The sequence below is a fragment of the Pteropus medius genome, unplaced genomic scaffold (assembly GCF_902729225.1).
Source record: "Pteropus medius unplaced genomic scaffold, Ma_sr-lr_union100, whole genome shotgun sequence".
NCBI classification, from domain to species: domain Eukaryota; kingdom Metazoa; phylum Chordata; class Mammalia; order Chiroptera; family Pteropodidae; genus Pteropus; species Pteropus medius.
In genome coordinates this window covers 18,274,709-18,290,656 of record NW_024345601.1, presented here as the reverse complement: position 1 = coordinate 18,290,656, position 15,948 = coordinate 18,274,709, and the positions used below count along the sequence as shown (strand labels likewise).

Below are 15,948 nucleotides of genomic sequence, written 5' to 3'. Positions count from 1 at the left end.
TGCCATCATCCCCTGGCCACAAAACAAAATACAATATTTAAAGGTAAAAACTCAGAGAATTTCTGAAATGTAACCCATTCTCTCAGTGTTCATGAAAATAGTCCAATTTGAAAGTCTTTGAACTAACGTAAACTCTAGAAAACTCAGTGTTGAAGTATGGGAAGAATAAAGACTTGCACTAATATAGTGCGTAACAATGCAGTGTCGGACTCATCATTTACAGTAAATGTCTTGATTGGACTTTCCTCTGGATTGTCATCATGCTGCTGAAGATAAAGTTTACTCAAGTCTGTGGGAATTCCATCATGTTTTCTTCTTCCCATTTCCAAACAGGAAGATAAAAGTTTTCAGTTGCCTTGGGAAAATCAAAAAATTAAACACTCACACCAACAAAAAACTAGAAAGCAAAATGGCAGACCGAATAATCCTTGACTCCATTTCCAAATGAAGTTGAGGCAATATTACTTTTGCAATACCGGTGTTCTGCCTAATATATCACACTGTGAGATTCCTCAAAAAACTGAGAAGTCTGAGAACTACAAAAGAGAAAGCAGTTAAGGCAGTCGATGTCTACATTTGGATTTCTTTTTCATGTTACATGTCTAAGTCTCCATCGTAGGCTAAGGTCAGAGGCTTCTGTTGGGGAGGTGTGCTTTGATGTGGTTTTGGCTTCTTGCTGCAAAGGGAAAAGAATTCCTGAGATAAAGTTCACAGAGCTCTCTTTCATCTGCCAACACAATAGTGAGATTTAGAAATGCAAGCAGTTAAATGACAAAAGATTACTTTCTCTGGACTTGTGAGTTTCTTTTTTTGGATATTTGTATTTTTCAACACCATTTTCAGGAGAAACTATCGTGTTTTTGAAATCTTAAAAAAATGGTTTAGTGGACACAATGAGCTTGGCAGAGGATACTTTCCTTTCTTATTTATATACATTTATGTGAACGTTTGCTATTCGTAATTCCTGAGCTACTGCAACCTTCACATTACAAATGTTTAATATTATAAGCTGCTGGAGCAGCCAGACTCCCTTACCTTGGTCTTGTTTCTAAGTAAACATACTTCTGCTCTGGCCTGAAACCTGACATTTAGCTGCCAAGTCACCAGAGTTTTTCAGGTGAAATTTTCACCAGAAAATTTCATTGATTCTGCATCATGCAAAGCCAGTCTCACCTGCTCTGTTTTACTTGAAGCCAACAACTTTGCCAGGTAAGGGAGCGTTGCTATTTCTTCTCACACAGAGAGAAGCTAAAATTGAATACTAATTCCAATTCACACAGTGATGCCCCACATCTGGGGCAAAACAACCTGCCCTACTCTCTGATTCTTATTGTAAGTGAATCTCAACTTATGTCTATGAATATTTATAGTTTGAATTTTGCCACACACTGTACCACTATAATGATTCCCTTCCTCTTCAATGTCTTTGCTTTGCCACACCTTCAGAGCTCAGCTAGCAGGGACTCATCTCTTTCCCTCCCTCTAAATGTCTATAGTATTTATTTTACAGTAACATCTATTACATGAATAGTAAGTGTCAAGTCCTTTGAGCACGCTACATAAAATATCTCAATGAATCCCAGAATAACCCTGAGAGAGAGGGACTAGAATAATTGCTACTTTACAGAGGGATGAGAGAGGTTGTTTACCCTCCATCAAGTCACTGAGTGAGTGGCAGAGCCTAGATTCTAAGCAAGTCCAACACCTAGACCCATCTATGCCTTTAACTTCTTCAGCACATTCTCTCTACACATGCATTACTTAGGCACTTGGTAGAAACAACTTTCTTGTCTGTTCATGTGAAGTTTTATACTCTGAATTTAAATTAAAAACAAACATTTTAACGTGCACAATTCAATGACATTTAGTACATTCACCATGTTGTGTAACCATCACCCCTATCTAGTTCAAGACCATTTTCATCACCCCAAAGGGAAACTCTATACCCATTACACCATCTCTCCCAGTCCTTGTCCCACCCGCCCAGTGACCACTTATCAACTTTCTGCCTCTATGGATTTGTTTGTTGTGGATGTTTCACATAAATAAATTCATACTATATGTGGACTTTTGCATCTGGCTTTTTCATTTAATGGCTACATTGGAGAATTTTATGTTATATGAATTCTACCACAATTAAAAAAAAGATGTTTGATAAAAGTTGCAGGGAGAATGTTCTAGTTTAAAATGCTTAAGTTCTAATTTAAAGAGAAAACTTTTTTTTTTAGGATTAATTTTTGAAGCAAATCATAGAAGCTAAAGAGAAAAATTAAAAATCATTAGAAAAGAAACTATTAAAAGGAACCACAGATCCTATCAGTACCCTTCATCAGCACCTGCAGGCAGTGGGTGCTCAATGGCTGACTTGCTAAGTGCTGGATGCTGCAGGCAAACAGCTTCCAACCAGAGAATTTGAGAAGTAGAAACATGCTTGAGAATCCTCTGCAAAGGCCTCCAATTTCCTGCTTCCCAGGTCTTTCCCACTTTTCCAAAATTTATTACATAATTAGCTGAATAACATTCTATTTAACTTTATATTAACATATACATACATTCCAATGGCTATAAACATATTGCTGGGCTCAGGCTCTAGCATGGAGAAAGGACTAAGCTTGAAATGCGGTCCTGGTTGGTCTAATCTGCAGCATTTAAAGGTACTAAGTAAACATGCAAATAAGAATTCAGGACAACTTGGAAGTGACAGCTGGTGGTGGTAGTGCTAGTGAAGATAATCTTAGTGTAAAAAAAGAATACCTCGGGGTTCATTTGAAATGACATTGGGGTCCCCTCTCCCAGTTATCTTTTTTTGAGAGCAGGGGAAGAGAGACTTAAAAAATATAAGTGCTTCCTTCCAAAGAGTTTTTGTCAATCCACCCTTAGTTGGCATTTGCTAAGGGTTATTAGGCAAACAAATGGGAGAAGTGAGTTCTGGGGAGTGGGGGGAGGGATAGAGATTGCTGGATCTTTACAAAAAGATTTCCTGGGAGACAACTAATATGGGCCAGCATCTGTGAGCTGGGCCTGGAAATTTCTCAATATTACACAGATATTTTTACACAAGTTTCCATGTATGAAATTATGAACATTCTGTACACCTCTGGAAAAACAGGGCTCTTAATATATAAGCCTTGGATTTTTGTGGGCTGTAGTATATGTTGGGGATCACTGTGATGACCTCGTTTTATGAAATTTTTCTTATTGTGTAACATCTCAGTTGACATAAAATCACAACTTTGAATGTGTGAGATCCGAGAACTTTTATGGAGCTTAAAATCTCTCAAATGTTGGCAACCATTGAATAAGGTGGTACTTTGCTGGGCAGTTGTGGCTTTACAACAAAGAAACCTGAGGAGGAGCTGAGGGGCAGGCCTGCCCTCTGCAAAGCCAGCAGCCAGGAGATTTTTTCTTTTCTTTTTTAAATTATAGTTGACATACAATTTTACATTAGTTTCAGGTGTACAACATAGTGATTAGACATTTATATAACTTATGAAATGATCACTCTGATAAGCCTAGTACCCATCTGACACCATATATAATTATTACAATATTATTAACTATATTCCCTGTGCTGTACTTCATATCCCCATGTAACTGCCAATTTGCACTTCTTGATCCCTTCACCTTTTTCATCCACCCTTCCTACTCCCAGCCATCTGGCAACCATCAATTTGTTCTGTGTATCTAAGTTTGTTTCTCTTTTGGTTGTATATTTTTTGTTTTTCTAGATTCCACATATAAGTGAAATAATATGGTATCTGTCTGTCTTTGTCTTATTTCACTTAGCACAGCAGATTACTTTTTGGTCTACCCGTGTTACAAATGGCAGTATAGTATTTTTTTTTTAATGACTGAGTAATATTCCACTGCATATATGGACCACTACTACTTTAATTATTTATTCGTAGACACTTATGTTGCTTCCTTGTCTTAGCTATTGTATAGTGCAATGAACACAGAAATGCATATATCTTTTTGAATCAGTGTTTTGTATTTCTTCAGATAAATACTCAGAAGTAGAATTGCTGAGTCATGTGGTATATCTATTTTTAATTTTTTAAGGAGCCTCCATACTGTTTTCCATATTGGCTGCACCAATTAACAAGTTCACCAACAGTGCATGAGGGTTCCCTTTTCTCCACATCCTCTCCAACACCTGTTTGTTGATTTATTGGTAGCCATTCAGACAGGTTTGAGGTCATCTCATTGTGGTTTTAATTTGCATTTCTTTGATGGGTAGTTGTTGAGCATCTTTTCATATGTCTATAGGCCATTTATATGTCCTTTTTAGAGAAAATGTCTATTAAATTGTTTACTTTTTCAGTGTTAAGTTATATGAGTTCCTTATGTTTTTGGATATTAATGCCTTATCAGATGTATCATTGGTGAATATCTTCTCCCATTTAGTAGGTTGTCTTTTTGTTTTGTTAATTTCCTTCCCTGTGCAAAAACTTTTTAGTTTGATATAGTCCCATTTGTTAATTTTTTCCTTTGTGTCCCAAAACATATTACTAAAACATATCCAAAAACATATTACTAAAAGTGATGTCAAAAAGGTTACTGCTTGTGTTTTGTTCTAAGAATTTTATGGTTTCAGGTTCTTACGTTTAAGTCTTTAATCCACTTTGAGTTTGTTTTTGTATATGATGTAAGAAAGTAGTCTAGTTTCATGTATCTATCTGGTTTTCCTAAAACCATTTGTTCAAAGACTGTCTTTACCCCATTGTATATTCGTGCCTCCTCTGTCGTAGACTGGCTGACCATATAGGCATGGGTTTATTTCTGGGCTCTCTATTCTGTTCTACTCTTTTTTTTTTTTTTTTTTTTTAATGCCAGTACCATACCGTTTTGATTACTATAGACTTGTAGTACAGTTTAACATCAGGTAATGTGATATCTCCAACTTTGTTCTTTCTCAAGATTGCTGTAGCTATTTAGTCTTTTGCGGTTTCATATAAACTTTAAGATATTTGTTCTAGTTCTGTGAAAAATGTCATTGTTATTTTGAACAGATTTCATGGAATTTGTAGGTTGTTTTGGGCAGTTTGGATATTTTAATGATGTTAGTTCTTCTCATCCAAGAGCATGATATATGTTTCCATTTAATTGTTCTTCAATTTCTTTAATGTCTTATAGTTTATCTAGTACAGGTCTTTTACTTCCTTGGTTAAATTTATTCTGAGGTATTTGATTCTTTTTAATGCTATTATAAATGAAATTATTTTCCTAATTTCTCTTTCTGATAGTTCATTGGTGTATAAAAATGCGACCAAATTCTGAATGTTAATTTCGTATCCTGCTACATTGCTGAATTCATTTATTAGTTCTAGTAGTTTTTTTGGTGTGATTTTCAGGCTTTTCCCTATATTGTATCATGTCATCTGCAAATATTGATAGTTTTGCTTCCTATTTCTAATTTGGATGCCTTTTATTTCTTGTCTGATTGCTGTGGGTAGAACTTCCAATACTATGTTGAATAAAAGTGGTGAAAGTGGACATCCTTGTCTTGTTCCTGAACCTTTGACTTTCACCATTGAGAATGATGTTAGCTATGGGTTCGGCATATGCACATATGGCCTTTATTATGTTGAGGTATGTTCCCTTTATCCCCACTTTCTTGAGACTTTTTATCATAAATGGATGGTGGATTTAATCAAACGGTTTTTTTTTTCTGCATCTAGTGATATATTATTTTTATTCTTCATTTTGTTTGTTGTGTATTGTTAGTTGATTTGAGAATTGAACCAATCTTGCATCCCAGGAATAAATCCTACTTATGGTGAATGATCTTTTTAATGTATTGTTGAATTAGGTTTGCTAATATTTTGTTGAGGACTTCTGTGTCTATGTTCACCAGGAATAATGGCCTATAATAATTTTTGTAATGTCTTTGTTTGGTTTTGGTATCAGGGTTGTTCTGGCCTCATAAAATGAGCTTGGGAGCCTTCCTTCCTCTTCAGTTCTTTGGAATAGTTTGAGAAGGATAAGTATTAATTCTTCTTGGATTTTTATTTTTTTGTAAAATTTATCAGATGAAGCCATCTGGTCCAGGATTTTTTCTTTTGGGAATTTTTTTTTTTATTATTATTATTCAATTTTAATATCAGTTATCAGTTGTTCAGATTTGCTATTTCTTCTTGATTCAGCCCTACATTGGGTGTGAAGATGTTTACAGGAGTTATATCCTTTTGTTGGATCCCTTTATCATTATGAAATGTCTGTTTCTTGATTTAGCTCTTGTTTTAAAGTTGTTTTTTTTTTTTTTTTTTAAATCAAAGTATTGCTAACCCAGCTTTTAAAAAATGTTTCCATTTGCATGAAATGTCTTTTTCCATTCCTTGGCTCATCGTATGTTCCTAGGAATGTATCATTTCTTCCAGTTGCCCAATTTGTTTGTATATAATTACTTATAGTATTTTCTTGTAAACATTTGTATTTCTGTGGTGTATTTGTCACCTCTCCTTTTTCATTTCTGATTATTTGGTCTTTCTTGATGAGTTTGATTAAAGGTGTATTGATTTTTTAAAAAAATATTTTCAAAGAATCAGCTCTTGATTTCATTAATCTTTTGTATAGTTTTCTTTTTAGACTCTGTTTATTTCAGTTCTCATCTTAATTATTTCTTCCTTCTACTCACTTTGGGCTTTGTTTTTTTCATAGTCCCTTTAGGTGTTAGGTTGGATTATTTAAGATTTTATTTCTTGAGGTAAGCCTATATTGCTATGAATTTCCCTCTTAGATCTGCTTTCTCTGTGTCCCACAGATTTTGAATCCTTGTGTTTTCATTTTCATTTGTTTCAATGTGTATTTTGATTTCTTCCTTTGACCAAGGAAGAAATCTCATTCATTGTTTAGTAGCATTTTATTTAGCCTCCATGTGTTTGCGTGTTTTTCAGTTTTCTTCTTGTAATTGACTTCTAGTTTTATACCACTGTGATCAGAGAAGTTTGGTATGATTTCTGTCTTCTTAACCTTACTAAGACTTGTTTGTGGCCTACAGGTAGTCTATTGTGGACAATGTTCCATGTGCACTTGAAATGAATATATATTCTGCTGCTTTGTGGTGAAATGTCCTAAAAATATCAAATAAGTATATCTTATCTAATGTGATATTTAAGGCCACTCTTTCTTAGCTGATTTTCTGTCTGGGTGATCTATCCATTGATGTCAATGGGATGTTAAAGTCCCATATTACCGTATATCTTTCCCTTTATGTCAATATTTGCTTTATATATTTAGGTGCTCCTACACTGGGTGTGTAGATGTTTATAAGAGATACATCCTTTTCTTTGATTGATCCTTTATTATTATGAAATGTCCTTCTTTGTCTCTCAATATATTCTTTGTTCTAAAGTCTATTTTGTTTGTTATCAAAGTATTGCTACACCAGCGTGGTTTTTTTTTTCATTTATATTTGCATGAAATATTTTTTTCCAAACCTTTCAGTCTGCAGTAGCTCTTTAGGCAGTCTACATATGGATCTTGTTTTTTATCCATTGAGCCACCATATTTGATCTTCTGCTTCATCTAATCTGATGTTATTCCCTTTAATGTATTCTTCATTTCAATTATTGTATTCTTCATCTAAGTGTTTTTTATGATTTCTATCCCTTTCTTGAAGTTCTCACTGAGTTCATCTACTCTTAAGTTCATTAAGCAACTTTATAACAAGTGTTTTTAATTCTGTATCTGGTAGATTGCTTGTCTCCATTTTATTTAGTCCTCCCCCACCCCCCACCCCCCCGGAGTTTTGTCCTGTTCTTTCATTTGGAATGTTTCTTTGTTTCTTCCTTTTGGCTGCCTTTCTGTGTTTGTTTCTATGTATTATGTAGATATGCTATGTCTCCTGGTCTTGGGATGGTGGCCTTATGTAGATGTCCTGTTGGGTCTAGTGGTTCAGTCTCCTTGGTCTTGAGTTGGGTGCTCCTTTTGTAGTTGAGGCTTGATTGACCCTTAAACTGACTAGCTGTGAGGACTGGCCATGACAATTTGTTGTGTGGGGAAGACCCCACGGAGCTGGATTCACTTTAGCAGGGCTCTGGTGCCTGCCAAGTTTCCCCTCTGAGTGTGTCTTTGTGGAGCTAATTGGGTGGTTGTCCGAAGTTGGACATTAGCTGTGTTGGTTCTGAGACCTCTTAGGAGGGGCCCTGGCAAGGCCAAGGTCAACCACTGCCTGTGTTCATCCTTGGCGCCACCTGGGAGGAGCTACAAAGTGATCTCTGGTTTGTTGCTACCTGTGCTGGGCTTAGAGGTACCAGGTGATGCTATGCTGTTAACTGAGGCTGGCTGCCACTACTGCCCAGCTTGGCTGAGGCCAGCTGCTGCTTATTTGGGGTTTGTGGATCTTTGAGAGATTTTAGGAAAGTCCAAGCACTGGCCAAAGCTGGCAGGTCTTGAGGAATAGTTGCTGAAAGAGGTTTGAGCCTGGTAAGTGAGTGGGGCAGAATCTCACCAGGGAGGGGAAAACTGTGTTAACCAGTTAACGTGAGCTCAGATTTGGTGCCCACATTTGCCTGCCAGGTGGGTTGAGGGAAGGCTCAATAAAGGAACAATGCCATCTGCCAGTCCTTCCATCCTCAGAGAAAACTGGCCCGAAGCTGGTAATTCATTTCCTCCCCATATGTTCCTGATGTTTTTCAAGCTGCTACCCTTGTGTTGGAGCTCAGAGTGATTGAGTTTGTGAGCAAATGCGTCTGGGTTCAGGCCCTTTAAGTCTTGCAGCACCTAGGTCTCTAGCAGCCCACTGTCTTTCTTGGACATAATCTTTACTGGTTTTCACAGGCAGTTGTTATGGGGATTTCTGTCTGCACTGGAGACCCCTTGCTCCTCAGGAGAACCTTCACAGCCAAGATATTCCTCCAAATTCTTAATTGCCATACTGTGAGTGTGAGGCTAGCCTGTTCTGTGTCTCTGTCCATCCTATCAGTCTCAGTCTCAATGTAGCTGCTGCTTTATATCCTCAGTTATGTCTGTTCAGCTGGTCTTCAGGTGGTTCTCAGTGATGTTTGTTCTATAATTTAGTTGTAATTTTGATGTGGTCTTTGGAGGACACAGGCACAGAATTTACCTACTCTGTCATCTTGACTGGAATTCCCCAGGACACTTATCTTTTGAGGCTCCTGCTCTCTTTCTTCTTTACTAGAATTCATTTTTTTTTCCTTAATAAGTTTTATTTTTAAGCATATTTCACCTCAATTCTGGTATCAGAAAAGGAGTAAATCAGGACCCACAAATGCCTGACACAGAGGCCACCACCTGTCATTCTCTAATCCATCATGCAACCTTGGCTGTGAGAGATCATTGACTGACACATTTTAAAGTGACCTCTTTCACAATCATTTGCATCTTAGCAAAGGATAAATTCATTAAGCTAGTAAAGTGAGCTCATTATGAACTGAAAGGCAAGCCACTAGCATTTCTTAGCATTACTGAATTCAAGCCACAAGGTCTCATCACCAGGGCAGTGGGAATTAAGTAGTTTTATGAAAGCCAGAAACTCTTTTGTTTAGGCAGTTACTCCTGAGGGCTGACCCTCTCTCTGGAAGTGGGGGCACCACTCTCAAACTTGGACTGAATAACAGCCCATTTACTGAGTTGTGCTGAGCAAGACAGAATAGATGTTATTGAGTAACTTCCTGGCACTATGTCTAGATTACAAGCTCACCCAGTGGTTGTCCCCATTAAAATGCCTCATGGATCTTTATTGCCAGGGAAATTGGGACATCAGTAATATTTCAAAAATTTCAAACAGTAATGGCAGATGTACAGAGTTGTACCTGAATGAATTGGTCCTTCAGGTTATTTTTCTATATTTTCTCAAAAGCATTTCCAAATTTTATTATAAATGCTTTCATGTAAAATCTATACCTAAGACTTGGCATATCATAGCAGTTCTCTTGTCCTAAGCCTTTTGGGGGGGAAAAAAAACCTCCAAAACTGTCTCTAACTCTTCTGCAAGCTATTTAATAGAGGTAGATGCTGTGATAGTATCTATTTGGATTCTTGAGGTAGCTCATAGGTAAGGGTAAATAGTATGTGTTCTGATATCAGATCTGTTTCTAGTTCTATAGCTTAATTTACTTGGGAAACATGGAGCCTCTAAATGTGAAAGCAGAAAACACTGCATTCTAATCTGAAGAGCTTTTAGGGAAAGAAACTGCAGGGATTGGAAGGCTGGTGGAAAGAGCATGCACTATGGGATTAGAAAAACCTGGAACTGATTTTACTAGGCCGATGACCTCAGATAAGGTATTTAACTTTTCTAAGGATCACCTACTCTTTCTTTAAAATGAGGATAATGGCAACACTTCATTAGATTATTATGAACCATTAGACTTTCTTCCTGACCTGTCTCTCAAAATCATGGGCAATACATTTTTGTTTTACTTAACCACTCATTTATTCATCCACTTATTCATTTCTTCAATACATATTTATAAGACTTGTGCTCTGAAAAATGTCAATAAAATATAGCCATTACATGTCTTCCCCTTCCTCCCATAGAGTCCTTGGGGTTTGGTAGAGAAAGAAGATATTTATACAAATAACTACAATACCAGTGTGGAATAAATGTCATAAGAGAGGAGGCATGGACAAGTTATTCTAGACTGCTTGAAAAGGAAAACATTGGCATTTGAGTTTTACTGGGAAGAACTGGTGGAATGCCAATATCTGATGATGAAAAATTAATTCTAGATGAATGGGATATAAGAGGTAAATCATGGAAGCTGAAGCTTCCTTGCAAAATTAGAAGGTACCACGCTATGTGCCCTGAATAAGGTTACTGCTAAAAAAATTATCTTTCAGAAAGAGATTGTAGCTTTATATTCAACCCCTGTAAATGTTTCATAGTATGAGGAACTACCTTTGCAATACAGAGTTTTTTTGTTTTTTTTTTTTTTAAAATAGGGATCTCACACACACACACGCTACACATAAAATAGCCAGTTTTCCTAATATACGTGAACAGGTACTTGGGTCTTGGGATAAAACCTCTGAAACAGCAATCCAAACAGGTTGAAAAAAAGTGCTATATTTCAAACAATTGGGATGGAAATATGATAAACTTGAAAAACTAAATTTGACTGGAAGGGGAGACTACAGCAGTGATAATGATCTGAAAGATACATGCAAACTTTGAATAAAACTTATGAAATTAGACAAAATGAGTATTTTATAATAGGATTATTGATGTGAATGTATAACATCAAAATTTTCATGATGTTAAACACTGGCAACCATTACTTCATAAAATCTATAAGCACTTCAGTTAAATATTAAAGTAGGAAATTTACTATTTTATCAAAATACTATTTACTATTTTATCTTGTGTTTTTAAATTTTCTTCAATGATAAAATGAGGACTTAAGTACATCTGGGACTATACAACCCACCAGAGTGTCTAGGGCATAAAGAAAGAGAAGATGAGGCTGAAAAAGAGTTGTTTGAGTTCTAACTGTGGAAGACTTTAGTTGACTGGCTAGGCAGCCAGAACACAACTTTCATTTTGCTGTCAATGAGAAGCCATTGCCGGTGTCTGAGTAGGAAAGGGGCTGATACCTGGCTAAGTTTTAGGAAAACTAACCTGGCTACAGACTGGAAAAGGGAGCATTTGTAATGGTCTAAGTGTGGTGCTATTGTTACTTCCCAAAGAGGGATTATAAGATGAAAAAATAGATTAAGAAATAATGTACATATATTTGTTATTTGGTCACTGGGAGAGTGGAAATTCCATTGATTTTTTTTAATATTAAACTTATCTAGAAAATTGTTTCTTACCAGAATTCAGTGATGTACCTAATTAATCACCAGAGGCTATAGTCATGCAGAAAGAGTCCCAATAAATACTTATCATTGAAGGAATGAAATAAGGTTAACATAACTTTAAGTTGGAGGGAATCAAGAAGTGTAAAAAGGCAAAATTTGAACATTACTGTTAATTTTAGATCTCTTAGATATTTGAGAGAAGAGGGAGCCTTGGAATTGGCGATGTGGCTATTAACAACTAGAACACATCCAGGCTTTTAAAGAATAATAGATTATCTCACACTGTATTTAGTCCCTTGCTTGGAGAGCAGTTTCTCATCTGTCAAACCTTCATGTACTTTGTTGCAATCATACTTTCTCTTCTTTTACTAATACTTTTCTGGTGGTAAATGCTTCCTATCACTCTGAATCTCATATAAGGCTTTGACCTTCACAGTTGTTCATTAAAACAGGACCTAGGCAATACTTAAAAACTTATCAATTCAACTAGAAAAAAATGGTTAAATCATTTGATTAAATGATGAATAACTAACTGAAAGTGTTTTCACTACCACCCTCTGGAAACATAAGTTGGATAAAAATCCAATTTCTAGAGATTCAGTTTCTATCAATCACTATAGGTGGCAGAAAGAATTAAAGTCATCTTATTTTCTTCACTAACTTTCATTGACCAAGGGCAAAAATTTAAGAACCTGTGTAGCCCTGGAAACAGAATTTGAGATGAAATATATAGAAAGGCTGGATTTGGATCTAGATTAAAATGGTTAAAATTTTTCAAAGAAGTAGTCTATGGGACAGATAAATATAAATATCTTGACTTGGAGAAAAAAGTAAAGTAACATTTTGATCTCATGAAAATCCCGCCCTCCCCCCCAAAAAAAAATCCTTTGAAATTTATGCTTAGGAAGCTAATAAAATATTCTCAATACACTTGAAAACATCCAAAGGTATTTACTTCTCTTCGGTTTCAAGAACAGCTCATCAACAAAAATATATTCCATACAACAAATTAATCATACTTTTCTGAGAATAATTTTTCCAAACTAATTTAAAATATGGGATTCTTGGAATTGACAGTCAAATATTCTCTCACAACTGGTGTAGATAAACACTTGGCTCTATTTACAATGTACTAACATGTTTGAACCAACTGGTCACTTTAATCTAACTGGTTAAAATAGGCCATTTAAGAACTAGAATTATCTAGAGTAATGGTTCTCAGCATTGGCTACATATTAGAATTGCTTGGGGGCACTTTTAAATATCCATACAACTGGCCACAGGCAAGACTAATTAAATGAGACTCTCTGGGGCTAGGACCTGTGCGTCAGGCCCCTGGAGGTGCCAGGAGATACCAATGAAAACATGCCAAACTGAAAACTACAGATTTAATACTAAAATGGGACAGTCTTGACTAATGATTTGTCTCTTGCAATTTCTGATGTTATTAGAAAATCAAATTAAAGAGTGTTATTTCAAATGAGGATGATAATGATTTCCCATTTCAACTATTTAACAATACTGTTGGTAATTATGTGTGGGTTCAAGGTCCTGTTATAATGGCTAATGATCCTCACATGTTTTCTTTTAGTATAATATACTGCCAATAAAAACATGGAATATAAACTATAATTAGTACTTACCAAACAAAGTAGGAAGTAAAGACTAGGAAAATCATGATAAGAAAACCACTACCTGAAACGCCATAAACCCAAATTTTTACTCGGCCATCTGTTTAAAGAGAAAATAACAAGCTTAGCATTTAAAAGCTTTATTTCTCATCTGAATTCTGAGACTTACATAAGGCATAAGTGGAAATACCCAAATGTGACAGCTATCAAAAGTAAAAAGTGAAAATGTAAGATAATCTATCAAAATTTTCATGATGTTAAACAAACACTGGCAACCATTACTTCATAAAATCTAACAACTGGAAGGATATTTTTTGCTCTATTTTAAGTGAACATACAGTTAACTAAACTTAGAATTGTACTGACAAAGGAACCATGTTCCTTTCTGAAAGATATACACAAACAGAAGGTTTATTATACTTTGTGAATGTAATTAACAGCATGTCCAAAAAACACATGTCAGCATTTTATTCTAAAGGCTTCTGTAGGATGAAAAACAATCAAAATCTGTTGTAAACAACACTTTGGAATAAACTCACAATTACATTAAATTATATTATGACTATCTGTCATACTTTTTGCTTACAAGACACTTTCAAGCCTCAATCGGGTTTTAGAATGAGGCTTCAATGAAGTAATGGTATTTGTCTAGGGTCATAAAGCTTTGATTCTGATCTCTTTGAAACAATGACAAAATTCCCTAGTTTGAGTTTTTAAATTGGTAATTAAAAAGTCTTCCATGAGTGAGAATGCACCTTTAATCTTATTACCCCTACACCTAAAAGAGTTGAATGAAGTATTGGAAGGACCCAGCGCTTTTCAGTCCCGTGGTGAGGTAAGTGGTCCGTGATCTTTAAGTATGTTACTTAAAAAAGAGTATAACTTTTCATAATAACATAAGTGATAAAGTCAAACTTCAAACTATAAAAAAGTTATCTAGTGAAATATTAGTCTTCCTGCAACCCTCTCTCAATTCCCTAGCCAGGAGCTACCCCTGTTAACAGTGTCCTTGTGAATCGTTTCAGTTTCTGCATATGCAAGCATGAGTATGTACAAAATACATACACATTTTTTTTTAAAGACAAATGGTGCATATCACTCCCTTTGAATTTATTTTTTACTTAATATATGTTGGAAATATTTCTATTCTAGTTCATAAAGGTCTATTTTTCATTCTTTTTATCTATGATATGTATTACATAATTGTATATTTTATTTATCCATTATTCTATTTATAGACATGTTTTCTCTCATTTTCTATATAACAACCAATCATGTAACGAATGTCATTACTTGTGTATATATTGTATGATAAATTCCTAAGAGAAATTTTAGGTCACAATGATGATCTATATTGCCTAAATGCCTTCCTATAGGTTGCTCCAGTTTACACTGTAATTATGAAAACGAAGTTATAAACTCTCTTCCCAGACTAAATATTATATATTCTCTTATATACATGTACACAATAGTTTATATATGTACATATACACATGTGTATATGTACATATATACACACATGATATGACATATGCTTTAATTAGAACCCCAAAGTTTAAGGACCTCGTGGGTGTGAAGACTCATATCTCTGAAACTTTACCCTAATCCTCTTCCTGAAACAGAGTCCACAGGCAACAGGTAAGCCTGTCTACATTTCATATCATGTGTCCTTCAAAGTTAAATCTACTCCTAACTTAGTCACAACATGAACAAGATGTTTTTAAACATTTATGGCGTGCCCAGACATATAGGGGAATTAAAAGTGAGTTAAGATATTGTGGTCATCTTTAAAAGCTGGTTAAAGAGTGTATGTACATCTTGTTACTCCCACAAGAGCTAGGGTCCTTTGGGGCTGGGCTCTGGTTTTTGCTTCATTTAAGCACATCATTCCAGGAAGAAAACTATATTTTGCCTAAGTTTTACCTCTTTCCTCTCCATGCCCTGTTAGTTATGCCACTTTGCTCAGTCATTAGTAGCATTTTGGTTCTTAGAAGAGGTATGTATGATAGGCAGAGTATTTTGCTTTCATTTTCTGCCCACTTTATAAAGTGGGAAGAAACAAGTACTATGTAAAGGCTTCATGACCTGCCCTTCAAACTTTTCTATCACTTACTGGTGGTGTGATCTTGGTCAAAATAATTTGGCCAGTATCAGACTCATCTCTAAAATGGGAATGATAGCATCTCATTAGGTTTCAAGAAAATGAAATGATTCATGCAATATAATGAGCGCAGAACCACAGGGTACACAGAAAGCATCTAATTTTCATTCCTGGGCAAGGCATGGGAGAATTTAGGGAAAGAATGTTATATAAGGCTTACTTCAATTAATTAATAAGAACATTAGTGCCCAATTCTGACCTGTGCACTTAACTCTAAGCTTGAACTTTCTCCAAGGTTTCCTTTCTGGCAATTCTTTTCAGTGCCAGTTTGGTGCTAATTTCTACTCGTTTTTCTGCAAATCAGGTCCCATCTGCTTTAAATTTTTCAGAAATTCTTCAAAATATGTTCTTCTATGCTAGTATTTTAAAAAATGAGTCTGTAATTCCAAG

General features: G+C 35.5%; 1 protein-coding gene across 2 annotated transcripts in view; it reads right to left on the bottom strand.

Annotated features, from left to right (window-relative positions):
• Window positions 1-585: 585 nt before the first annotated feature.
• The window catches only part of THSD7B (thrombospondin type 1 domain containing 7B), a 742,175-nt gene continuing 726,812 nt past the window's right edge, over window positions 586-15,948 (bottom strand). For both annotated transcript variants that reach the window (XM_039874567.1, XM_039874568.1), the window contains 2 exons: window positions 13,410-13,497; window positions 586-676 (listed from right to left, as the gene is read on the bottom strand). In XM_039874567.1, coding sequence (XP_039730501.1) covers window positions 595-676; window positions 13,410-13,497 — 170 coding nt within the window. In that variant the 3' untranslated portion in view covers window positions 586-594. The remainder of the gene's footprint in view (window positions 677-13,409; window positions 13,498-15,948) is intronic.